The sequence below is a fragment of the Macaca thibetana genome, chromosome 7 (genome assembly GCF_024542745.1).
Source record: "Macaca thibetana thibetana isolate TM-01 chromosome 7, ASM2454274v1, whole genome shotgun sequence".
Lineage (NCBI taxonomy): Eukaryota > Metazoa > Chordata > Mammalia > Primates > Cercopithecidae > Macaca > Macaca thibetana.
This window is the reverse complement of record NC_065584.1, coordinates 141,566,121-141,593,980: the sequence shown is the minus strand read 5'-3', so window position 1 is coordinate 141,593,980 and position 27,860 is coordinate 141,566,121. Positions and strand designations below refer to the sequence as shown.

Genomic DNA, 27,860 nt, shown 5'->3' with positions numbered 1-27,860 from the left:
GCCCAGGCTAGTCTTGGAACTCCAAGCAATCCTCCTGCCTTGGCCTCCCAAAGTGCTAGGATTACAGGTGCGAGCCATGTGACATTTCCTCATTCTACTAGTTTAATAACTTACATATGTTTTGACACATATTAGCTTATCAATAGCAATAAAAAGTACTTTAAAAGGAGACTGATTTTCAAGATTTCCTGACATTAAAAAAAACAAAGGAACACAAAACAGGCATCTAATGTTACCCATGCTGCTGAAAATACAGTTCTCAGAAAATAGGCAGCCTTGTGTGATGTTTAACTTCAGAGGCTCAAAAATGAGTATATATGTATGTGTATGATATGTGAGTGTGAGAATCTGGAACCAATCCTATCTTACAGAATACAAGCCTTCAGCATTTGGGGCGCATAATTATTTTGATGATAGGTAATGGTTTACACCTAAAAATCTGCTTCGTAGAAGAACATTTCACAGCATGCAATGAACCTTAAAAATCATGCCATAAACATGCAAACACATGGTATAAGTTTAAAATATCAGGTTCAAAAAGAATTTCATTTCTTTAAAAGATAATTTGAATAAAAAATAATGTAAGATGGTAAACACAGAATTTTTGATGTGTATGGCTGTAGAATGAACATCCCCTCTAAAAAATTACCATTTTTTTTTAAAAGATGGACTGAGTTCTTAAAAATTCTCTTTGTGGGTTAATCTAAAATTGTTTCCTTTATTTATTACTGAAATTACAGCCATTCTTAAAACTACATCCCCACCAAGTTTGGGAATAAAGTTTAAATTTGGACCTGTATAAATTACAGTTTCACATTCTTTCTACCATTGAAGGCTGGTTCTAAATTACAATAAACAACTTTTCTAGACCAGAACTCTTGCTATTCAGATTTCCTATGCACTATTTCAAGGCAAAAACTGTGGTGCCAATTATTACACATCTGGAAAAAAATCCAAGTTTAAGCTAAAAATGATCTTTGTAGAAAGCTTCTGCTTTTTGCACAAGGTCACAAGAAGATTTTATGGACTAATACTTAGCCAATACTTTACTGCCAAAGACAGCAAAGAAAATTCTGAAAAGTCAGTCTTTACCTTCCTTTCGGAAAGATCCTCTTCCCAAAGATTTCATTAAAGACATTTAGGACAACAATCTTTAGGGTTTACTACAAAAAAGATGAGCACGATTTTACCATTGAAGTTGATCGACTGCTTGCAACAAGGCTTGATCCTCCATAGTTTGAATTGAGGCTTCCAATTGGTGCATTATGGGATGGTCCCAATAAACTGTGTATATCACTGTGACCAGTAGGCAAACTGGTGGAAGGTCCCACAGCATGGTTCCGCAGCACATGGATTGCATCATCCAGTCTGTCTAAACGATCCTCCATTCGAGACTGCTGTATGGATTAAAAAAAACATGGAGGTTATTGCTGGCATCTGTTAGATTCATTAACTGCTATGTTTCCTACTATGTGATATGTGGAAGATAGCAAGTGAAATGCAGTATCAAGTAGCTTCAAAAGCAACCACCTGAACTATAAATCAACAGCAAAAAAAGCCTATCTGTCTGTAGATTATGCTAAATTTTCAAAGCTTCAGAAACAAATCACTGCTTTATAAAATGAATTTACCAAACTACCATGAGGTTATTTCTTTTAGCCTCTACAAAAGATGAAGGACACTATGTCATTTCTCAATAAGAGTTTCTTAAAAAAAAAAAAAAAAAAGTACAACCTATATTTTAATACTGATCTTTGAATGATGGCAATTTGGGGAAGGGACCTCAAATCCAGTAAGTTTAAGTTTTAATTTTGTCTTAAGTATATAAAGCACATGTATCTTATATGGTGAACACATCCAGATATGTTCTTTGACAAAACTAAATAAATGGTATTGTCTGTGTGTGGATACACACATGCCCCATACACAAACATATTAGAATTAAAAAAATCAAAAGCACATGCCAGTAGAGCTGTTTTAAAAAGGATCACTTTCAACAACATAAGAGACAAAAGTATTCCTATATACTATGATAAAAACTGAAATAGTCAATTGTTTGATTTTTAAAGACTGGAGTCTGTACAACTTAAAGATTTTAAATGAATAATGGGAAGTATAATTAATTGAAACACAAAAAAGGCACCATCTAAAAGAAATAGTACCTCACAGACATCCTTTAAGAAGGACATTGCATCTTGCAAATGCTCGTGAAGTTGCTGCTCAACTCGATTTTTCTGGCAAAGTCAAGACAGAACAGGAGGCAAAGCACAGGTTAAGATTAACTCCAAAAGAGATGAGGAAATAGCTGATATGCATGTCAGCATAACATGTTAGTAAAGTTAACGCCAAGACGTGCGAGATCTATTTTATTAAGATATGAAAAGGCTGGGGTTCAACAGGGAAGTTATGAGGTTAGCATCTAAACAGCACACATTGCTTATAATTGCTTGCAAAATACATGAAAAGCAAATGTTCCTTCAATTTAAAATGTTCTGTTAGTCACAGAAAAAGAATGTTTCTCTTTGCAACCTGGAATTACGAATGAGAGCATGACTTAGCATTCCATCAAATCATCCTTATTTTGTTTTTATTATACCATGTAATTCTGGGTTACAAATACAAGTATACAAAAGCAACAGTAGTCAACATTCTCCCACAAATTCTTCACGCTCAAGTATCTAGAAGGTTCCTTTACTGCCTTGTTAAATAATGTTTTGCTTGTATGATTTCCACAATACACTTTTTTTTTTTCCCACAAGAAAACATGGCAAATAACACTTTCATGACAAAAAACACTGGTATTCACTTAAAATTTTTAATGGAAATGTAATAAACCACACACAGTATTATGAGAAAGGGTAAAATACAAAAGGGTAAAAATTTTGCATTGCTGGATTAAATTCTCTTGCTTTTACTTGTCTTTTTAAAAAAAGTTTCCCTTTATATGTAGACATAGAAGTATAGAATGATTAAGCCCTAGATTTGTCAAAGAAACAAAAATCCTCCTAACAAAATTTTAACATCAGCTGTCCTGACACCAGAAGCCTGATGTCCCAAAGAACAGATGGCAAAAAGCATACCCAATGTGTCTTATATTGTTCAACTGAATCAGCCATTTGTTAGCAAAGAATTCGTGTGCAATGCTAGCCTACTGTTTCTTTACTGTTATGCCAGATTTACTAAAAACAAACAAACTCTAAGCTATCAGATAAAATTGGTGTATAAGAGGCTCTTACCAGGGAGTGGAGTGAGTTTTCATAGCTTGGGGATGAAGGTGCTTGCCCTCCAGGTCTGGGCCACTGACTGGTACCTGTTAAAACCCAAAAGTACCCACACACCTGGGTTAACTCAGTGATCTTGATAATGTTGTGAAGGAAAGGGTAAAGATACTGAATAAATAAATTTACATGAATATTTTTGTTCGGCCTTCAGCACAGTATTGGCTACTTATAAGCCCAATACATTTTTAAAAATCTTTCATTATTAATAAAAAAAAATGTAGGGAGCTGAGAAAACAGAAAAAAAAAAAAAAAAAAACCCTGTAATTTAAAATACAGCTACCTTTATGTTTGCACATTCTTTAGACTTATTCCACACACCTATGTATCTTGAGAAAATGCACTTACAATGTACACACTTTTAAAATTCTGTCCCCCTTCCTCTAGCATTGTACAGAAATTTTGGTAATACTATTAATGATTACATTAATATTCCCCTTATTCTCTACACTTAGTTTTTTTTGTTTGTTTTTGTTTTTTGTTTTTTTGAGATGGAGTCTCACTGTCGCTCAGGCTGGCGTGCAGCGGCATGATCTTGGCTCACTGCAACCTCTACCTCCTGAGTTCAAGTGATTCTCCTGCCTCTGCCTCCTGAGTAGCTGGGACTACAAGCGTGTGCCACCATGCTGGCTAATTTTTTTTTTTTTGAGACGGAGTCTCGCTCTGTCGTCCAGGCCAGAGTGCAGTGGGCCAGATCTCGGCTCACTGCAAGCTCCACCTCCCGGGTTTACGCCATTCTCCTGCCTCAGCCTCCCAAGTAGCTGGGACTACAGGCGCCCGCCACCTCACCCAGCTAGGTTTTTTTTTGTATTTTTTAGTAGAGATGGGGTTTCACCGTGTTAGCCAGGATGGTCTCGATCTCCTGACCTCGTTATCCGCCCGTCTCGGCCTCCCAAAGTGCTGGGATTATAGGCTTGAGCCACCGCGCCTGGCCTTTTTCTTTTGTTTTGAGATGGCATCTCGCTCTGTTGCCTGGGCTGTAGTGCACTAGTGCCATCTTGACTCACTGCAACCTCTACCATCCAGGTTCAAGTGATTCTCCTGACTCAGCCTCCCAAGTAGCTGGGATTACAGGCACACACCACTACACCACGCTAATTTTTGTATTTCAGTAGAGACGAGGTTTCACCACGTTGGCCAGGCTGGTCTCGAACTCCTGACCTTAAGTGATCTGCCAGCCTCAGCCTCACAAAGTGGTAGAATTACTGGCGCGAGCCATTGTGCCTGGCTTCTACACCTAATTTGCTTAGCCACTATTGTTTCACTGCTAGACATTTTGGTTGTTATCACTCGGCTATTATGAACAGTGATATAAGTAAACATTACTCTGAGTTTTTTTCCCCCAGGGGAAAGGATGTTTTGAGGATAGTTATCATTTCTGAATCAAAGGGTATACATAAATTAACGTAAGGACAAACTGCCTTACCAAGGGGTAATATTAACTGATTGTGCCTTTAGCAATACACAGATGAATAAATTTCCCATGATTCTAAATGATCTTGGGTCATCTGTTTAAAAATTTCCCAAAATAGTTTATACTAAATACATTAACTAGGAAAATATTATAAAAACTTCTGTAAGATGTTGTTTACCCTGTGATGTTAGAAAAGTAGAAATCTAATTTAAAAAATAAAGATAGAAAAAGAAAAGATACAAGTTCAGAGTATAAAAAGAAAAGCATAAAAAAAAATTCATCCATATGTTAGACAGAAGGCAATGTTTTAATGGTCTTGTGAAAACACCTTTAAAAGCAAAAAGACAAAAACAACTGATCAAAATCTTCATTATTTCATGATTGTGCATCTGAAAATAAGTCATTTACAGAATAAAGACTATTTAATTAAATATATATTTTTATTCTTAATAAAAGCTTCAGTGACAATTTGAATTATATTAGAAATCAAAGTTGGAAGTTGAAGGTTTAATTTGTCTCACTCTAGAACCTTTTATTGCAGGTCAATTTGCCATATTTAGGAAGTTAATGTGACACTACAATTTATTTGTCTTAGAAAAACTTGAGGTAAATTAGAACTATTATAGTTCATTTTAGCTGAACAAGACTATTTATTTATGAAACAATGTAGTAACTGTATTCATCAATTATATACATTTTGCAAGATGAAAAGTTGGATACAGATTCTTCATAACCTGATTATATTTCACAATTATATGCATACTGTTATGATTACATAAACACACTTTAAATACTAAAATTGTGAGAAAAAATATGCACTTCAGTTAATTTTTTTTTTTTACTTACAAGCAAATTATAAACAAATTATTTTGAGGACCATTAAAGGCTTCTTGCTAGACATACAAATGTAATCATAAATCAACTACAAACAAATTATGGACAATCTAAAATTGCTCATTGCTTCAAAAACTTGTGGGCTAATTTTATAATTAAAAGGCTGAACTGATCAACCAGAAAATCTCAGTAACTGACTATATGCAAAATATATAAAAACAACCAGCCAACACCTTAATGCTAATTTCAGTGCATTACTTCTTTCTAAGCACTGATGTAGAATTATGAATTTTAGGTGACCAGTTTAATCATAATCGATTTTGAAAAATACCTTTAATTATTAAAAAAGAATTTATCTTAATGTTGGTAATACTTTACTTTTCAATCATTTTGTTCTACTCCTTTCGTAAGCCCCCTGTAATAGGAGCCTGATCATCAAATTACTTAGTGTGCAACATTAACACAAGTTTTATGTTCAAATGCCTCAGAATTGTCAGCATGCATCTGCTTTTGCAAAACATGCAGTTTTTGTGATTCTTCACTAGCTTAATATTGAGGAATCAGATGTGCACACTAAATTACTCGGGTAATAAATCATCTAGATAATTTTTGGTGCTATTAAAAAACTGTACAAAGGTCTATCTTCAATGTGTAACTCATTAAACTGGGAAAAAATTTAGATATACTTAAACTTACTTTGTTTTTATTACAGGCTGGCCTGTTCTAGTGTAACGCACTTTGTTAAAGCATGCTGAAGTCAGGTAACTGACTTAACATCAGGCAGTCTGACAGGTAATAAAAATAAGTAGCTCATCAATTAGTAGAACTGATTAGAATTTCTCTTTCTCTCATTTTTATTTTTTTCTGTGAATGCTCTGAAGATTACTATTGAGTACTACAATTATTGAACTTTTATTCACTTATATTCCAGAAGGAGGTAATGAAAGGCAAAGGAAGACTTTGCTTGTTTGCCTTCCAAGCTCCCTTAGTAAACTTATTCTCTTACTGCAAATGCTCATCTTTTCCTAAATAACTGTAGTAAACAAAGCCATTCCTCTCTTCTATCTTGTGGCGAGAGCACTGATTTTGTTCACAAGGGGTGTGGGAGATGGGTCTGTCGTTTCCTAATAGGAACCAGGAGAGAACAATTCTGTTCTTAGCCCTAGGGATAAATCCAGATGCTAAGATAAACATGGTGGCACCATTTCTGTTGCAAGTAACTGCATTAGGCCCAGTGCTGGCCAATAAGACATAAGGGGAAATCTGTTTAAGAGGCTTCTGGAAAAGGATCCTCAGAATAATTTTTAAAAGACTCTTAAAAGAAATAGATGGGATACTGAACTTGAGTTGGAAGAGGTGAGTCTGGTCATCTGGTCTCAAAATGAAGGTAAAACTGCTGCCTGGTGGCCCCCAGCCCTCCGGCCGTTGCCACCACTGTAGGGGTGGGTGGTGGGGGAAGACGGCCATGATTCAAAGGAACCAGAGCTTTTGAGAAAACTTTTTATGGTGGTCTGAGCTTTGAAACTACAGATGATAGTTTAAGAGACATTTTGAGAAATGGGGCACACTCACAGATTGCGTGGTAATGAGACCCCAAACAAAACGTTCCAGGGGCTTTGGTTTTGTGACTTATTCTTGTGTTGAAGAGGTGGAGGCAGCAAGGTGTGCTACACCACACAAGGCTGATAGGTGTGTAGTGGAACCAAAGAGAGCTGCTTCTACAGAGGATTCTGTAAAGTCTGGTGCCCATCTAACAGTGAAGAAAACTTTTGTTGGTCGTATTAAAGAAGAAACAGAAGAATATAATTTGAGAGACTACTTTGAGAAGTATGGCAAGATTGAAACCGCAGACGTTAGGGAAGACAGGCAGAGTGGAAAAAAGAGAGGATTTGCTTCATTAACTTTTGAGGATCATGATACAGTTGATAAAACTGTTGTTCAGAAATACCACCACACGGGCCGGGCGCGGTGGCTCAAGCCTGTAATCCCAGCACTTTGGGAGGCCCAGGCGGGCGGATCACGAGGTCAGGAGATCGAGACCATCCTGGCTAACATGGTGAAACCCCGTCTCTACTACAAAATACAAAAAAACTAGCCGGGCGAGGTGGCGGGCGCCTGTAGTCCCAGCTACTCGGGAGGCTGAGGCAGGAGAATGGCGTAAACCCAGGAGGCAGAGCTTGCAGTGATCCGAGATCCGGCCACTGTACTCCAGCCTGGATGACAGAGTGAGACTCCGTCTCAAAAAAAACCAAAAAACAAAACAAAAAAAAGAAATACCACCATGGTATTAATGGGCATAACTGTGAAGTAAAAAAGGTCCTTTCTAAACAAGAGATGAAGTCTGCTGGATAACAAAGAGGTCATAGAGGTAGATCTGGCAATTTTATTATGGAGGAAACTTTGGAGGTGGTGGAGGTAATTTTGGCTGTGGTGGAAACTTTGGTGGAAGAGAAGGCTATGGTGGTGAAGGTGGTGGCAGCAGAGGTAGTTATGGAGGAGGTGATGGTGGATATAATGGATTTGGAGGTGATGGTGGCAACTATATTGGTATTCCTGGTTATAGTAGTAGAGGGGGCTATGATGGTGATGGACCAAGGATATGGTGGTGGTGGTGGAGTGATGGAGGAAACTTTGACGGTGGTAACTATGGTGGTGGTGGAAACTATAATGATTTTGGGAATTACAGTGAACAACAGCAATCAAACTATGAACCCATGAAAGGGGGCAGTTTTGGTGGAAGAAGCTCAGGCATTCCCCATGGTGGTGAAAGTGGTGGATATGGTAGCAGAAGGTTCTAAAAACAGCAGAAAAGGGCTACAGTTCTTAGCAGGAGAGAGAACAAGGAGTTGTCAGGAAAGCTGTAGGTTACGTTGAGACAGTTGTCCCAAATGCATTAGAGGAACTGTAAAAATCTGCCACAGAAGGAACGATGATCCATAGTCAGAAAAGTTACTGCAGCTTAAACAGGAAACCCTTCTTGTTCGGGACTGTCATAGCCAGTTTGCAAAAAGTGTAGCTACTGACTAATGCAATGTAGTGACAATAAGATGTATATTCCTGAGGTCTTTTATCTGTTGTAGTTTTGCCTTTTTCTTTTCACTACATCAGTCATATTGCCCTGTAAGTTGTGGTAGTGGCACCGGGAATAAAAAATTAGGGAATTTTTAACTGAAAAAAAAAAAAGAGAGATGGTCCTTTTTTCATCTATTGGAGATTGTTACGTCTGCATGTAGTACCTTGAACCACACTGTCTTTCTACCAGTCTGAGGAAGAACTGCAAAGTAGAGCATGAGCCCTGACATAGGGGGCCAGGACCTCACCACACAAGATTATAAATCCTCTTACTGTTCAGTCTAGCTGAGACAAGAGTTTCTTTTCATTTTAGCCTAAAGCATCCTAACTGATACAATATCTCAGAACTTTCCTCCTAAGCATTCTCTGTGTAGAAATGTATGCTCTTGACCTGAAAAGTTTCTAAGGAAAACATTGGGGATTTAAAGAATGACAGCCTTAGAAGCTGCTTATGTGGCTCTGCACATGTGTATCTATCTTTAAAAGACTTGTGCTAAGTCTAACTGATGCTCAAAAGCATAAGGAATAGGGCAAGTGTGGAGAATTCCACCCACACAGTGGGTAGAATTTTTTATTCTAGATAACAGGCCATTGCCACACAAGATGCAAAATAATGTCCACATATTTATATAGGAGCTCTGGTTTGCTCTTATTCTTTTCCTTCTCCCTTTGACAGTGAATATTTTATCACACAGTGCTTTCCTTTCTTCTTTCCATCTCATCTCTGCCCTGCTATGGGTGGGCAGGGGTGTATGTGCGTTTAGGTAAGAACCATAGATACAGGAGACAGGAGAGATGGACCTGCTTAAAATCAGTCTTTGATTTGCTGTTTCAACACAAGTATGTGAAAGTACTTTTCTTTGATTATGACTGCTGAATTGAAAAAGAAGCCTTCATTACATAATTCAACAGTCCAGATTTTCATTAACAACCTGAATTAAAGAGAAAAAGAGAGCATCACCCATTAAATATCAAATAAAGATGAAGGAGAAAATGTGAGATTTTACTTGTGACCACTAGGTTTTTGGAAAATGTCTAAATCTTGGATTCTGCACTTGACTGATGACCCTTCATAGATGCTGAGCTCTGCCATGGCCTGCCTTCCTACTCAGTGTTTATTAAAACCAAAGGATACTTTGGCAGCTATCTTACTAGACAGACAAGGAGAGGTAGTGGGAATGCTGATACGGATACCTCAGATGAGAAAGTGAAACAAGCTGTGACAAAAATGACATTGATAATTTTAGTAAAACTGTGCAAAGAGGGTGAGTAGGGTTAGAGTTACATCCTTCTTCCTGTAATTTCAGCTCTGCTAAACAACAACTTTAAGTCAATGGGTCTTTCATAGTCTTGTCTATGTGGGGAACAGCTGTTTAACTTTTACTAGACAGCTGAAGCCCTGGTGTCTGGGAGAGTGGCAGAACCTGCTCATAGCTGAAAGCAGCTGCCAGCAGTTCATCCCCAAACCGGAATGCTTCTTAGTAGAGCCACAAAGCTAATACACAAAGCATAGGTGATGGTCCATGCAAAAAGGCTTAACAACAACAACAAAACTGCATGGACTTAACTAATGGCTTGATTAGGAAAACAGAATTGTTCCCTCAACTGTTGTTGGAGGAATATGATAACTTTATCCAGTTGCCTAATGCCTTTTCCTCAAAACAATCTAATATATTTTTTCTTCAGCAAGGCTTTTCTCCAAACACTGCTCAGAAAAAAATAGTTCAAGTTTTAAAATTATAGCTTAAAAGATATTAAACATTTTTATATATTTATTCCTAAGAAATAAAAAAAAAATCCTGTTTACAATAACATCAATCATGTCTCAACAAATTTATACTATAGGATAGTATTTAGAACTTGTCTAAACTAATGTGAAAAATATTAAGGAAAAAAAAAATGTGGGCCAGGCGCAGTAGGTCACGCCTGTAATCCTAGCACTTTGGGAGAAGGATGAAGCAGGTGGATCACTTGAGGTCAGGAGTTCGAGACATGCCTGGCCAACATGGCCAACTCCATTCAAATGGAGTTCATCTCTACAAAAAAATACAAAAATTAGCCGGGTGTGGTGGTGGGTGCCTACAATCCCAGCTACTTGGGAAGCTGAGGCGGGAAATCCCTTGACCCCAGGAGGTAGAGGTGGCAGTAAGCCGAGATTACGCCACTGCACTTCAGCCTGGGCAACAGAGTGAGATTCGGTCTCAAACAGAACAAAACAAAACAAAAACAAATGTAAACCACTTATTTTCACTAACAATATTCATCCACCTTCACAGAGAGTTCTTTCCTTAGCAGAAAAACCACATCATTCCCAAGAATTTTTTCTATGTGAAATAACTTAGTTGACCTAAAAATAAAAACAGACTATCTAGCAGAAGTAGTTATTCATCTTTGAATCTTACCTGCTGTACATGGTAAGTGTGGAGAACAAGGAAGAAGTTACATGTATTTTAAAATAAACTAATCTTATATATTTTACATGCTATCTTATAAAAACAAATTTTGGGGGGGGGGTGGGTATGGTGGCTGACACCTGTAATCCCAGCATTTTGGAGGGCCAAGGTGGGAGGATGCTTGAGCTCAGGGGTTCAAGACTAGGCTGGCCAACATAATGAGACCCAGTCTCTACATAAAGTAAAAAGATTAGCTTGGCATGGTGGCATACACCTGTAGTCCCAGTTACTCAGGAGGCTGAGGTGGAAGGATCATTTGAGCCCAGGAGTTGGAGGCTGCATTGGGCCGAGACCATACCACTACACTCCAGCCAGGGCAACAGAGTAAGACCCTGTCTCTAAAAAAATTACTTCAGAAAAATTTTTGATTTCATTCTTTCTCCATATTTTATCTTAATTCCAATTGCCTTGTCTTATTTTTATCCTGTTGTAACTACTGTTCTTAGAAATGATCACAAATTACATTAAGAATCAGGGAAGATATTAATAAATAATTCAAAATTAGCAAATATTTTAATATTCTCCAAAGTGAATTCAAGAGGAAGGCTCTCTTTACATGCTTTCTTATAGTCAAATCTAAATGATTTTTCACAAATTTTCATTAAAGTTTGTTGAGAAATAAACTAGAAATATTTCTAAGTAGCCCCACACGTTAGAAGTTGTTAGATAAAACACAAGCCTACCTGTGAGAGGTGAAGGTGATCCAACTGGTGTTGATGGATTTGATGGAAAACTACTGCTGGTATGGTCAGGAGAATAAATCTAACCAGAAAACAAGAAATATACATGTATCAATAAGTGACAACAGCACATACACAAATCCATTCACATGGAGTTATTTTTATAATCTAGTTGTCACCCTTAAGACTTCAGAGTGAAAAAATTTCTCATCAAGTTTTAGACTGTTTCATCATACAGAAGCCGCAGTTTAAAAAACAGATTAAAAAGTATATATATTCTAATATGAGAGGAATAAAATAGATCATAAGTATTTATCTTTCTAGGTGAAAATAACGAAGTATTTGTTAGAACAGAAAAATAAGAAGTACCTACAAAGTTAACAAATCTGACAATCTTTCTAGAATGTGGTATCTTTAAAAATAGTCACCTCAGAAAACTATTAATACTATCTTTTAGAATGGTCTTTAAGGACAGTTTAAAAGTTGAACAAAGAAAATAATCTTTTTAATGGTTACCCCTTATCTCTCATTTAAAAAGTTACTCAGTTTGATCAACCACATTTTTGCCAATTTTAGCTCCAAATGATTGAGTGTTGTAAAACATTAAACTTATTCTCAGAAGACACTTTTGTCACCCTTGAAGAAAGTGAAAAAATCCTGATATGCTTCAAAAATTGTTTCCAAGATGATTTGTGGACTTCAAATCCCAATAGGTCAACTTTGAAGAGGATAAATTATCGGGATGCATAAATTTAGGTATTCTAGCTTAAAGTTTTGTTGCAATACTTTATATTTCATATTGTCAAAAATAAATGGTGACAGACATTAATTCAAGTTTATCTAATTCAACAGTGAACACTTTTTTTGAGATGAAGTCTCACTCCGTCACCCAGGCTGGAGTGCAGTGGTGCAATCTCCGCTTAATGCAACCTCCGCCCTGCCCCAGGTTTAAGCCATTCTCTTGTCTCAGCTTCCCTAGTAGCTCAGACTACGAGTGCGCAGCACAACGCCTAGCTAACTTTTTTTTAGTAGAGATGGGTTTTCGTCATGTTGCTCAGGTTGGTCTTCAACTCCTGACCTCAGGTGATCCACCCACTTTGGCCTCCCAAAGTGCTAGGATTATAGGCGTGAGCCATGGCGCCTGGCAACAATAGTAAACACTTTAAAAGTCCCCTTAATCCAGGCACCAAAGGCCCATCCCTAAGATCTCTTCTTGGACAATCCTATTCTTTTAATAGGCATAATGATCATTTTCATTATCTCGGCACTTAGGGCAGAGAAAACAACTTATATGGATAAATTGTGGTTAAATATTTCAAAAAGGAAAACTACTTGCAAGTGCAAAAAGTCATCTGAGCGCAAAAAGTCATCCAGTAGAAATGACCTTGCTTTGAATAAACTTAGACCTCTAATGAATTTAAAGAGACCCAATTTACAGCATACAAGGAATTTCAACATTGTTTTTAAAGAAAGCATAATAATGTTCTTTCAATATTTGATAAAGTCAGATATTGGGACAGGTTCATATAAAACAAAACTCTACAAGTCACAATTGACAAATTTCATTTTTTTTTTTTTTTCTGAGATGGAGTCTCACTATGTTACCCAGGTTGGAGTGCAGTGTTGCAACCTCCACCTACCAGGTTCAAGTGATTTTCCTCACTCAGACTCCCAGTAGCTGGGACTACTGGTGTGTGCCACCACGCCCGACTACATTTTGTATTTTTAGTGGAGATGAGATTTTGCCATGCTGGACAGGCTGGTCTTGAACTCCTGACCTCAGGGGATCCACCCACCTCAGTCTTCCAAAGTGCTGGGATTACAGGTGTGAATCACCACAGCTGGTCAAATTTCATTTTTTAAAAAGGTAACAAGCTTTCAAATAGTAAGCAGCCCAAAGTCTACCTTCCTTTGACTACAAATGAATATATCCACTTCAAATAAAATATGCCAGTTTGTATGATGTTAGTAACTTATAATTGTAAATGCCTTTATACATCAACTATCTCAAATAGTCAGGATCTAGACACTGTAATACTCTCTTTAAAAAGCTATTTTGGAAAAGTAAAGCTATGGAAAAGAGTTCAAAACACTTTGGGAGGATCTAGTAACAGAGAGATAGTATAAGATCAATATTAGGCTGGGCACGGTGGCTCATGCCTATAATCCCAGCACTTTGGGAGGCTGAGGTGGGCGGATCACCTGAGATCAGGAGTTTGAGACCAGCCTGGCCAATATGGTGAAACTCTATCTCTACTAAACATATAAAAATTAGTCGGGTGTGGTGGGCAACTATAATCCCAGCTACTCGTGGGGTCTGAGGCAGGACAATCGCTTGAATCCGGGAGGCGGAGGTTGCAGTGAGCTGAGATGGAGCCACTGCACTCCAGCTTGGGTGACAGAGTAAGACACCGTATGAAAAAAGAAAAAACAAATCAGTATTATTGGTTTTTAAGTTGTTACCTTTTAAAACATTCATAGGACATGTGGTAAATTAGCTTGGAAAGGTATATTTTTGTTCTTAGTGGCTTTGCACACATACATTGATTTATTTCAACCACATAAGTAAATTAGGGAAGGTCATCAAACTTCAACAGAAACAAAACATGTTTCAACGTACCTTTTCCTTTTCTTTCTTTTTTTTTGAGACAAGGTCTTACTCTGTCACCCAGGTTGGAGTGCAGTGGTGTAATCATGGCTCACTGCAGCCTCAACTTCCTGGGCTCAAGCAATCCTTCCACCTTGACTTCCCAAGGAGCTGGGACTATAAGCCCCCACCACCACACCCAACATTTTTGTATATTTTGTAGAGATGGGGTTCCGCTATGTTGCCCAGGCTGGTCTTAAACTCCTTGAACAAAGAAGCGATCTGCCTGCTTTGGCCTCCCAAAGTGCTGGGATTACAGGTGTGAGCCATCGCACCTGGCCCTCAACATACCTCTTTACCACTGTAAACCACCATTTCTTATGTTCAAAATTCAAATAATTATACCATTTATGAGCAACTGATGCTCATCTTTATGAAATATGTCTTGACTACAATTTTGGCAAGGGAAGGAAAGGTTGATAACACTGATGGTGGATGGATGAGTGAGAAATTTTCAGTTCTATGCAAAACTGTGATTATTACAAACTAGCCCAACTCATGAAGCAGCATTTTCTGTCACATGCTCCTGCTTACACTGTATTTCTAATCATCTACATTTGTTTGTTGCCTGTTTTTTTCCTTTCCCATGGTAAAATGTAAGCCCCAGAAGAACAAGGAATTTGTCTTATTAATGTAGCCTCAGATTCCACAAGAGTACAGATAAATGGTGAGGGTTCAATGTATAGATACACAGCTGTCATTAAGAATGAAAAGCATAATCCTTGCTAGGAATTTCCATTTAAGTGCTTCTTTTCAGTCCTTGTATTTGATAAGGTCCCTAGGGTCCACCTATTTCACTCTTCCATTTCCCTTAATGTATGATTCCCCAGAGTTCTAGTCTCAGTTTTCTTTCATTTACCTGTGCTTTATCTCTTGGCAATAGTAATCTTTGTCAAATATCAACTAACACATCCAGGTGAATGACTCCTAAATTGATACCTCTCTTGTCACACTGGTTGCTAGACTTTTCTATCTGGACATGCTCTTTTTTCATCTCAAGCTCAGTTACGTCCAAACCTAAATTTTATATTACTACCCTAAGCTTCCCATCCTTCCCATCTCTTTTCTTCTACTTAGGTTAGCAGCACCATGCTTATGGTTACCATAAGTACTCTCTCCTCTTTTCCTCTACTACTCTACTCTTCCCTCTGGAGACACCAATATCCACAATTCTCTAATGTTTCTGGGACAGGCACATGTCATAATCACTGCCATGACACCACTTTAAATTTTTACTCAAACTTGCGGCTGGACTACTTAAGTGTTTATATTTCTAGTTACTGCCCTCTCTTTCCATCCTATACATAATTGCCCTGAACTACTCAAATGTACTCAAAAACTTTTTTTTTTTTTTTTTTTTGAGACAGAGTCTTGCTCTGTTGCCCAGGCTGGAGTGCAGTAGCATGATCTCGGCTCACTGCAACCTCCGTCTCCCAGGTTCAAGTGATTCTACTGCCTCAGTCTTCCAAGTAGCTGGAATTACACAGGCGTGTGCCACCACCCCCGGCTAATTTTTGTGTGTTTTTTTTTTCCTCTTGTTTTGTTTTTTTTTTTTCGAGACAGAGTTTCACTCTTGTTGCCCAGGCTGGAATGCAATGGTGCGATCTCAGCTCACCGCAACCTCTGCCTCCTGGGTTCAAGCTATTCTCCTGCCTCAGCCTCCCGAGTAGCTGGGATTACAGGCATGCACCACCATGCCAGGATAATTTTGTATTTTTAGTAGAGACGGGGTTTCTCCATGTTGGTCAGGCTGGTCTCGAACTCCCAACCTCAGGTGATTCCACTGCCTCAGCCTCCCAGCCCTTATAATCTACTTTTAACCTACATACCCTATTATGCAAACAAAATATTTTTTCATTTGCTAAACACAGCCTGTCATCCTTTCAGAACGCTTGTTTCTTAACCTCTCCCAGATGGAATTCTACTTATCAAAGTTCAGTTCCAATGTCACTTCCCCATTTAAACATTTTCACCTTCCTTATACTCTTAGAAAATAGTATGAACTTCTCTTTGCTCTTTTACTTCACACTGTGTTATGCATTATCATTATTTGTGTACCTGTCTTCTCTCCTTGACTACAAGCTCTTTGAAGACAGGAAACTTATACTGGTCAACATTGAATCCATTATTGTATGCCAGTATCTTGTACAAGCAGGTGCCCAATGTATGTATTTTTAACTTGAGCAATTAAACTACAACTGAAATTTCCTATAATACTAACTGATAAAAAGCAGGACTCAATAAATAGTAGTATTTATCTTGGTATTTATACAATGTGGGTCAGCAACAGAAATACTAAGGGCAAAAGAGCTTGTTATAAATATGACTTAATTTCAAATCAGTTTTATGGCATAAGCTTTGAGAATAATCATATGGTGAGGTTTCACTATTTCTGGGAATTAGTGTTGATGTACTAAGCTGTCCATATCACACTGTTAGGTAGGCATGGGCTTTTGAGGGTAGAAATGGACTACCAATCCCGATTTTCCTTGAAAACTCTGTCCTTACACTTAAAACAATCCCTAACCATGTCAACAACTGGTGAAAGCTCCTTTATATCAAGGAAAGGAAGTAATAGTTTAGAGTCATATAAGAGCACTATCTTTAAATGACTTAGTGAAATGCCCCAATGCTGTATGTAAAATTGGTGTAGACTTAAAAAAAAAAAATCACTGTCTAAACAGGAGAAGCAGCACCAAAAACATATCAAGTATAAAAATAAGTCATTTCTGATATTTTTTCCAAAAGCAGCTTCTCTATTTGTACAATAAAAGCCAACTTTTTCACTCATCCATCACAGTCACTGGTTCTACTTTACCAGTTAAAGTGATGACAGACAGAATTGTTATCAATACTTTTCCTAAATTTACAGATAGCCCTGTAAGTTACAGGCCTTTTTAAAAAATCACTTTTACTTTCATAAAAAGAATGTCTATGGTGGGAGAGGAGGAGCAATACATTTGAAAAGTATGATAACACAGCCTATTGGATCACAGGTCATTTCACTAAGCTTTATATCTGAGTGTTTATTTTATTACCAAATCACAAACAAATCATACTTATTCCATAGAAATTGTGCTACTTTAAGTTCTAAACACAGGCTTTATTTGGCAGAGTATTCTAAATCAGGAATACGTTTCTTTTCATACTTCCTGGCCTTAAAAGAACTCCTACACTGATGTTTGAAGGTAAGAATAAAAAGAAGAAAAAAAATCAGTTACTTAAAAAAATAGGGGTAAAGAGTGATTTAGAGTCTAGAGTCTAAACAAAGTAAGCACTCATTCTGCATGCAGTCCATGGTCCTCATACTGTTAAATGACCAATAATGAGTAACTCCCAATACCTTCTGCCAGGCTTAAACGGTAATATGCCTCATTTTACTCCAACAAATGAGACTCCTCCTCCTATCAGTCATGGTCTATTCCAATCAGCAGGGTGCCAATAAGCCAGAGGCTAATGAAAAGGGCTTTAGACAAAAAAGAAACAATGGACTGCTACCAAGCCGAACCCCGGAACTGTGAGCCCAATTTTTTAAACACTACAGTGCACATTTCAGTTAATCTTTATTATGCTAATGTTATTGAGTCTAAGGAACAAAGAAAGTTATTTCATGAATTACTTTTAAACATCAACTTCCCTGAATTTTCTTTTCTTTTGTTAGAGACTACTGACCATTTATCCAGATTAATACACACATACATACACACATACACACACACACACACACTCTCTCTCTCTCTCTCTCACTTTTTCCCTTGCTCTGAGGTAGAAATCAAAACATACATTATCACAAAGAAGTCTGATATAATCAACAAAGTTAAACAGTCTTCTTGTTTGATCTCCTCTAAATTAAAGACCAAGTGTTTTGATATGGTATTAGGCACTGAAATAAACCAGATGTTTCTTCCTCTATATAACTCTCCACGGGCACAATCTTAAAGGGTTATTGTCTGGCAAACGTTCAGGGAAACACATTAGAAATGGCACGAATATCCAGATTTTCCTTTCCTTCTATCTACCCTAGTTTTTCTTTCTTTCTTTCTTTCTTTTTTTTTTTTTTTTTATCTAAACTAATGCATAATCCACAGGGCTTTGGGAACTTTGTGTAAATACTTTCATGTACAATTCTCTTTCTTGCTATCCTGAGATTAAGACCACAATTATCCAGGCTTAAACCTAAAATAAAGGAACCTTTGCAAATGCATTATCTGGCCTTACATGTTTAATCACACAGTATTCTGTGTGCTCTTTAATACCTAAACTGAAGAACAAAGGTTGTACCCTCTGATGTTTCACAATATGAAAGATCTTTTAAGACATATATCAGACAATTGGGGAAATAGAATTACTTTTTAATGACAATAGCATAGTGTTCTCCATCTAAAACCAGATGCTATATTAAAAGCGTCACATTCTAAAGAACTTAAAATTTCAAAATAGTCAGAGTCACCATTTCAAAAGATCTATAATACCTGACATAAAATTATGATATGCATGTCAGACTCTCAAATGTAATCCTCATTAAGTTCCTTCTCCTCATCTCTTCTAATCCTTCCTATCCCCAGATAATATAATGTTTTTCTTTTTCAGTACATTTTGAGTGCACTAAACATATATTAAAGTGAATGTGCGTCTGTAAGGAAAGTTGGAAAAAGAATGTATTTGGGGAGGTGTCCGGCTAGGAAGTGGGGAAGCAGATGGACTGAAGGAAGGGATTTGAAATGTGCAGACTATGGCATGCAGTGATGGAGCAGATGGAATGCATCACCATCAGCTATGACAGAAATGATTTATGGAATGACCTGGCTGCTCCTGCCTAGTAACAACACAGGATGACAGAGCTGAGTTTCTATGACAACCAAAGCCCACCCACTAACTAGATTAAACATTTCTTCACTGGATTCCATTCACAGTGAATTTGGGTTTTCTTTTCCAAATGCCATTTTGGTTTGGCTAGTATGCTGTTTATAATACGGGAAGATACTCAAGGATGTGAAGGGTAACAAAATGAACTTGAAGGGCCACTGAGAACATCACAAATTCTTGCCTGCCTATATGCCAAGGTTCCCTGATAGAAGCTTTTCTTTAATAAAATAAACAAACGACCTTTGAGACAAAAAGCCCCCAAAATGCAGCTTATATTTTAAAAAGTTATTTAGCACTGAAAGTTCAAATGTTATTTGTCCTGCTACATGCGAAATATCAGTTACTAGATTCTTCCAGAATCAGGAGAAGGAATATGGCAAGCCAATCAAATACCTGGGGACCTCTCAGATTTAGTATAGAATAAAATTTTCTTCCTAAATAGGTCATTTTCATCAGGTGACAGTAAGTTGAGAAAAGGGTGAGATAATTTTCTTTCATTCTCATCAATACCCTGTAAGAAAATTACCATAGCACTGCACTTTCTGGATGTATGGAGCAGTGGTTAGGAGCAGAGTCTGAAGCAGGTCTGATCAGGGTTCTAATATATATGGGCTTTATCCATGCTAGCTTATGAGTCCCCTAGGGCAAGCTGCTTAATCTTTCTGAGCTCAAGTTACTTAACCTTTTAAACCGTAGTTCCTCATCTGTAACGTGGGGATAACAATGCCAACCTTACAGGGCTTTCTTGAGGATTAAATGAAACAGGGCATGTAAATACTTAGTATAGGGCCTAGCACCTAGTAAGCATTCAAATTATAGCTGATAAATTTTGTGGGTTTTGTTATTATCATTATTATTATTATTATATGATCCAAGACAGAACTCAACAAACATTCACTGAGCTCCATTTTGTGTGTGCTTCATCTCTACTGTGTAGTAGATGAGTCTGACTTGGCTTCATTTTCCAAGAAGCTAGTATTCAGCTGTAGAGAAAAATTTATTTACAGAAACAATATACAAAGAGGTTTATCTCCTTAAATATTCAACAGTTGCTTCCTACTACTCAGGTATTAAAAGTGCTCTGCCTTCTCCATGAATGGCAACGAATGTATCTGCAAGTTAATTGTACTTCATAGAAAATAAAAGACAATTCTGTGGGAATTATAAGAAGCATACTGCTCAGAAAACAAGAAGAAAAAAAATCATCTAAAGTGAAATTTTAGCAAGTGCAAATCACAAGTGCCCCTTTTTAATAATTAGATTTGAATCTGTTGTAGATTTACTGAAAAATGCTCTCCCTTCTAGTTTTGGCATTCTGAAAGAAGAGATTTTAATGTTTTAAGAATCAGATATTAAAATATAATCACTGCTTTGTCATTAATGTTCTGATGTGATGTATGTGAACTAGTTGCTCAAGAAAATACTATCAGAGTCCTTCAAATCAGTTTTACTCATTTTAGCATGATTCTTCAATGAATCTGGCTTTTTTGCGGAGAAGGCTCTCATTTCCTATCCCTTGAGTAAATTAGGTGCAGTTGACCTTTTGGAAAAAAAAAAAAAATACCGTACATAAAATGCTTTTGATCTTGGAAAAGCTCCTTATAAAGGCACTTCATTCTCTGGATCAGAATACTGAGTTATCTTTCGTGGCTCCACTTGACTTATATTAATGGGCCACTTACTAACTATGTATTTAGAAGAAATAGATTTAATGATTATTCTTGGCAGTTTGTGCTTTAGATGACTTCTTTTTCCTCTTCCCAGCATTTGCTGTACCATAGGCATAGCATTTAAGGGCACATATCAATACAAACCGAGAAAAACTCTAAATGTGTAATGAAATTGATTTTGTTACGTCTACACTCTTTAGATACTTATCACCTACAAAATCTAATCACTGTATTCAGCAGTGTAAAATTCATTCAGTAGAATGTGTAAAATCAATACTTACAGATGCCAAAGCCTTTCCAAGTGCATCACCTGTCTGTGAGCTTCCAGCAGCATTCCCTCTGGTTCCTGGATATTTCATAGAGAAACAAATCAAGAATTTTACCAGCAAATATATTTTAGTACTCTGCCATTATTTCAAGGGTGTTCTCTATTGCCATCTCACATCCATTACAATAAACTAGGAAATACTCTGCATGTGTTGTACTTATTAATAAAGATGAGTTCTTTACCAGTCTCTATATTGATGAAAATAAAAAAGCTTCTTGTCTTCCTGTCTTTCACTTTTAAATTCAACACCAAAAAATATACTGAAAGAGGGGCCAAGGCCAGGTGCGGTGGCTCATGCCTGTAATCCTAGCACTTTGGGAGGCTGAGGCAGGCGAATCTCTTGAGCCCGGGAGTTCAAGGCCAGCCTGAGAAATGTGGAGAAACCCCACCTCTGCTAAAAATGGAAAATTAGCTGGGCGTGGTGGTGTGTGCCTGTAGTCCCAGCTACTTGGGAAGCTGAAGCTGGGGGATCACCTGAGTCTGGGGGCGGAGGTTGTAGTCACAGAGTGAGAGAGCTAAGAGAGTGAGACCCTGTCTCAACAACAACAACAACAACAACAACAACAAGGCCACATGTGGTGAGTCATGTCTATAATGCTAGCATTTTGGGAGGCCGAGGCAGAAGGATCACTAGAGGCCAAGAGTCTGAGACCAGCCCTGGCCACATAATGAGACTCTGTCTCAACAAAAAGTACAAAAAAAATTAGCTGAGTATGGTGGTACATGCCTGTAGTCCCAGCTACTGGGGAGGCTGAGGCAGGAGGATCACCTCCTCAACCTTGGAGATTGAGGCTGCAGTGAGTCATGAGTGTGCCAGTGCACTCCAGCCTGGGTGACAAAGAGAGACTCTGTCTCAAACAAACAAACATACATACATATATATACACACACACACACATATAAATATATATACACATATATAAATATACACCCATAGATATACAAAATTATATACATATATAAATATATATACACACATATATATAAATAAAAAAATATATAAAAAGATATGGGGGTCACTGAAAATCCCCAAACTAGGTTTTAGGAAGTTTTGCCAACTCATAAAACTCACCTAGAATGCTATCTGATCCATTGATGGGAGGAGTGTGTGAGGCAGCAACATAAGGTGAACTGCTGGTACTGCCGCGATGAAAGCTGGACATTGGTGGAAGACTCGTGTTTATGTCTGTTGGTGAAACTGAATGTGGAGGATAACTCTAGATGGAAAGAGATACGATCTATTAAATATATTTTCTGAATAATATTTACATATAGTGGACAACTATAACAGGTCAAAAAGAACATTTATAAGTTAGCAGCTAAAGAGTGCTGCTTATAGTCATTTATTTTTTAAAATGGCATGGTAAATGCGGTAAGCCTTGAAGTACTTCAAACTTCAGAAGTTTTGGCAGAATCAGATTTTACACTTCTAATCCAAAATGAAACACAAGTGAGGACAAAGTGTTGCTGTACCCTAGTCATGTGTTATAGCCTACCAAGCGGTCATGTGAATGAAGGTTGCCATAACTACTGGATTGAGACATGTGGGAAGTGGAGGTCCCCAGAATTCCACCAAAACCAGGCTGGCTCATCCCATTTGATGAACTCCAAAGGTCAGAAGAATTGTGGGTCCCATCTAAGACAAAAAGAGAAATACAAAATTTTCCTTAGCTAAAATTTTTCTTGTATTTTGATGTTGCTTATAAAAATTCAAGGGGTACCCTCCAGATATTTTTCCTCCCTTTTCCAACCTAGTCTTCTACCCACTTTTCTTCCCTCTAAACTGTAAAATTACCATTTAAAAAGGAGAAATTAACATTTTAGTTAGGGAAAAAAGTAATCTAATCTGTAATAGGCAGGCCATTATAAAAATCTTCAGAAGATCTAAATTCGTATCAAGGAAGATAATAAAAATTCCAAATTTGGAAATAGGCTAGATTTATTTTTAGTTAAGTGGTATACTCATAAATACACAGAAAGTTATTAATCCATAACATGCAATGTGCATAATATCAAACATTTTGAAACTGTGGAATAAAGAAGTTTCTCTAAGAGTAAAACTAAGTAATTGATAATTACCACATTATAGTTAGCTTTCAAATGAAATGTGTTAGCAATGACTTCACTCAACAATATAAAGTCAAGGAACCATTTATGTAGTAATTTATTGCTCCCATATATTTGCTTCCCATAGTACAAAACCACAGGAGACCAAATAAAAATGATTTGCTAGACATGAAGTAAAGGAAATGCAACACTTTTTCTCTCTTAACAAGTCTTACTCTGTTCTATGATATTCAGTCTTTCTTTATATCGGTAATTCTAGGCATGATATGAATCCATAAATGAAGCAAGAAACTAGAGTTAACAACTTTCATACACTTAAATTCTAAAATGAGCAAGAACAGCTCTATTTTTTTCAATTTAAGACCTTTATAAATTCAATCAATACTGGAACAGCACGCCAACGGTTTGCTAGATAATTCAATTAAATTGCAGTCAGTAATAAACAGCACTGGAAAATTATAAAGCTAAATTTTAATTTCCTTTAGCCAAAAAAATACCTAGATAAGGCCTGAATATAGGTATTCTCTTTCCTAATACTTTAAAATACTGGCTGATATACAGATGACTGCAGTAGTATTTGGCAGTTATTTGGTAGTACTTACCTTGCATAAAGAAAGTGCTAGCGAACATACTGGTTGGTGGCTTAGGAGATGGATAACTAGGAGATTCACGGTTGAAATCATCTGAATTTGGGGATGGTGCATATACCTTAAAATTAAATGGTACATTTAATTAAAATGTAAATGACTATCATATTACTTACATAAAATGAGTTCTATATTCTGTAAGGGGCTTAAAAAGGCCTATCTAATTTTTACAAAGGGCTACCACAAATGAAAAGAATATTGCCTTAAATCCACATAAATAATGTCAAACTTAATTACCATCCACATGTTTTTTTTTTTAAACTGGTTATTAGAGAAAAATACAACTCTAAATATCTCTGTAATGCATCTTAGTATGACAGTTACACCAAGTGACTGAATAAGCACTGAACTGGCTTACCAAACACAAACCTCACGTAGGCTCATGATTCAAAATCTGATGGAGCAAACAAGTGTCCTTTGAATACAGCATAACATAAAACCTGGGTTCATAAAATTCATTCTTTTCAGTGTTACAAGATTCACCAAATAAAATCAAAATGAGTATGATTAAACGTTGCTATCTTTGTTATAATTAGAAGGTAACTATCAAAGGCATAACACTTCTTAACTTGGTAGAGTTAGCAAATAAATTAAAAACACATTGCTAGTACACTTTCAAGTCTGGCAAAGCTTTAAGAAAAATCTCATTTAATTTATTAGAGCAGTATTAATTTCCTTTGATAAACCCTTGCTTTTAGATAAGCAAACTGCAAACATTTTGAATTAGCAAATGGCCAACATTTGCATTCCTCTGGAAAACTAAATGGGCAGCCAAATAACCTTAATGATCAAAATGTGATCACACTATTCTCTTAACTACTGAAACAAAGGTGGAAAACAAATAATATCTAAAGTGATACACAGTCTACAAAAGTCAACCAGAAGTCAGGAGGAAGAGAAAGCTAAGCTATTGTGAGCAGTGAATGAAATAAACTAATTTTGTTTTAGTTTGAAGTGATACATCCATTAAATTCAACAAAATAAAAATTTTAAATGTTGATTGAAATAGAATAACATTAAAATTATCATCTATTATAAAAATCATATATCAATTTGTTTGCATAAGCATAGAAAATTTCTAGAATTACACACAAGAAACCTGACAGTGGTTAGTTACATCGTTAGACTGCGAATTGGGAAGGAGGACTTTTACTTTATGTTCTTCTACATAATTTGATATTTTACCCCAAGTTTAAGGAAGCGCACCAAGATTAAAATGGGATCCCAACTTTTTATTTACATAAACTGTCAATTATATTAATTTATTCTTTCTTGGAGGTATTAACTGTAAAGACCTCTTGCAAATTACCCTAATCTTCCCAAGACTCAATTCCCTCTTTTGTAAAATGGTGTTAACACTGCTTGCATGAGGAGATTGATGGGCAGATCAGATGAGATTATATATAAAATGTTTAGCACAGTGCTTTGTACAAAGTATGCAGGCAATAAGTATTAGTTAACAGTATCATCTTTCATTCTAATAGGAGCAGTTATGTTGCTAAACATTACCTGTTCAATACTCAAATGCTGTTCCTTACAGTGTTTGTCTAACGTGAGCCTAGTTATATACACAGTTTATTCTAAATAAAAGGTAATTTTTACTCTGTGTGCTGGTCCTGATAATGCTAGCACAGGTGATTTTTTTTTTTTTAATGGACTGGCATTCAGGTTTGTTTCCTACCTTTCACATCCCAGAGATAAAAACATGCATCTGTGGTTCCTGAGAAGTCTTGGAAAAGATACAGTATATTCCTAAGAATTATCTAGAAGGATCCCCTAGTTTGAGGAATATGGCAGAAAAAATGGTTTGTTCATCACACATATTAAACATACTTTTCTGGTTTAAACATATTTCACAAATGATTGTGTTGAAATAAAATAACTGACTATATACAAATGTGTCTGCAACGTATTGTACAGCCTGATAGGCAGATGAGGTTTTCAGGAAAGGAACTTTGGACTATTTTCTTTTAATCAAGTTTCATCTTTTAAACTTAGCCCTAGCTAGAAATCCTCGTGTCCCCTTTCTATATAGATTTCCTCAAGCCAAGCTAAAACCACGAACAACAACAAAATAGAATAAATCCATAGAACTATCCAGAAAATACAATGAGAATCAAATTTAGAAGACAGCACCCGAACATATGCTTTCTATCACAAATGTGCACTTACTATACACACCATCCTTGATATGTACGGATGAAATATAAAATTCTCTAATTCCATCTAGGTTATAGACTGAAACAGTATGTAAGACTCTCATACTTGATATTTACGAAAACACTCCAGTTTTGATGTGTCATTTTACACAAAAATGGACATAATTTGTCAGTTTAAATTTTTACATAATTTATCAATTTATATTTCTTTATCCTTATTCCCATTCAATTCACTGTATTCCACACATTAATATACTTACATTTTTAAAATTTGAAGATGGTTACAATTACAAAAGGAAGTAAAAGGATAAACTTTACTGATTTACAAATCACTGCTAAATAAAAGAGAATATGCTGATCAGATAATGGTTTATTGACGGTTGTCATGGAAAGCAAGAAAACTAAGAAAAACCACACAAAGCACAGAGACTTGCCTTCCCTTACTCAAAAAGTTTGAAGTTGTATGGAGAAAACGGCACATTTTAGAGGTAAAGTTTGTTTTTAATGCTATATCTTTCAAACAGATTTTGAAAACAATGGACTTTTAAAGGACAGACCTTATAAATGAAAATGGCAAAAAAAAAAAAAAAAAAAAAAAAAAAACACACAAAAACAAAAAACTCCTACTATATCATTTTTGTACTAACACGAGTTCAAAATTTTTATACTAAGAATGTTTTGAAATATATGGCTTTCAAAGAGGTACATTTACCAGCATTTCTAACACAGGCTAAATAAGCTAAATAACTTTACTTTTGGTATCTTAACTATAGCTTGCAAAAACATAGATGCAATGTTATGAAGCAGCAGTCGTGCCAGTCTTGATTTTTCAGATCAAAGACTTCTTGCGGCAAAGCACAACTGATGTGGTCTCAAAGGCTTTATTAACTCCAGATGTAGGGAAATAGTCAGCCAATTCCACAAAAAGAGCAAGTCTCTCTTAGTTACAATCAGTACTGGCCACAAATTAAAACCAGACTGCTTATGTCATCTGATCACCTGAACACAGATGCCAGTTTTTTCCCCCTAGTTAATGATCTAATCATTGGTTGAAATCTGAAGGATGATTTTGTATCATGACAATCAATCTTAAAATTAAGAGAAAGGAATATATATGCTTTAAGATGATTAAAATCTACCAGGAGTCTAGGAGTCAAACTATTTTAAAGAGAATAGAAAAAGCGTAAAATTAAGTAATTTAAGATGTTCTATTAAAATGTGGTAGACATTTTCTTTAGAATTCTATTCTCCTTTTCAGAATGCCAAGCTCACAGTAGCTACCATGGGACCAACTTTTTTCCCAAGCACTTATACTCTCCCCTGTAAGAATGGTGTTAAGAGAAATTTTGGATGTGTAGTGAACGGACAGTTCTAACTTGAAAGAAGAAAATAGAAAATCTAATGGATACCTCCCCTTCATTATCAAGTCTGTTGAAAAGAACACATTCACATTAATAATATCTTGCATGTCCTCATCAGACTCACCATAAAGCAACTTATAGCATACTTTGGGGATGAATATTTACGGTTACTCTTTACAGTGATAACCCAATTATCCTGGAAATGTTTTAGTTCATACAACAAATTTGAGTAAAACTGGCAAAGACAGATCTCTTTTTTCCTGCTCAGATGATTCAGTTTAGTCATATGGATAACCCCAAATTCAGGGCATATACTCTGTTCAACTCTAGAGGCTGGAGCTGTGTACTGTGCTCCCGATTTCTATACATCTTTCCTATAATTAA

The 27,860-nt window shown here is 36.5% G+C and overlaps 1 protein-coding gene across 7 annotated transcripts in view; it reads right to left on the bottom strand.

The window, feature by feature from the left end:
- TCF12 (transcription factor 12) overlaps window positions 1-27,860 on the bottom strand; it is an 884,529-nt gene that overhangs the window by 34,995 nt on the left and 821,674 nt on the right. For 5 of the 7 annotated variants that reach the window (XM_050796814.1, XM_050796815.1, XM_050796816.1 and 2 more), the window contains 8 exons: window positions 23,912-24,017; window positions 22,739-22,878; window positions 22,315-22,459; window positions 21,196-21,260; window positions 11,735-11,813; window positions 3,237-3,310; window positions 2,163-2,234; window positions 1,191-1,397 (listed from right to left, as the gene is read on the bottom strand). In XM_050796814.1, the coding sequence (XP_050652771.1) occupies window positions 1,191-1,397; window positions 2,163-2,234; window positions 3,237-3,310; window positions 11,735-11,813; window positions 21,196-21,260; window positions 22,315-22,459; window positions 22,739-22,878; window positions 23,912-24,017 (888 nt within the window). The remainder of the gene's footprint in view (window positions 1-1,190; window positions 1,398-2,162; window positions 2,235-3,236; window positions 3,311-11,734; window positions 11,814-21,195; window positions 21,261-22,314; window positions 22,460-22,738; window positions 22,879-23,911; window positions 24,018-27,860) is intronic. The other 2 variants (XM_050796819.1, XM_050796820.1) reach the window with 1 other exon arrangement.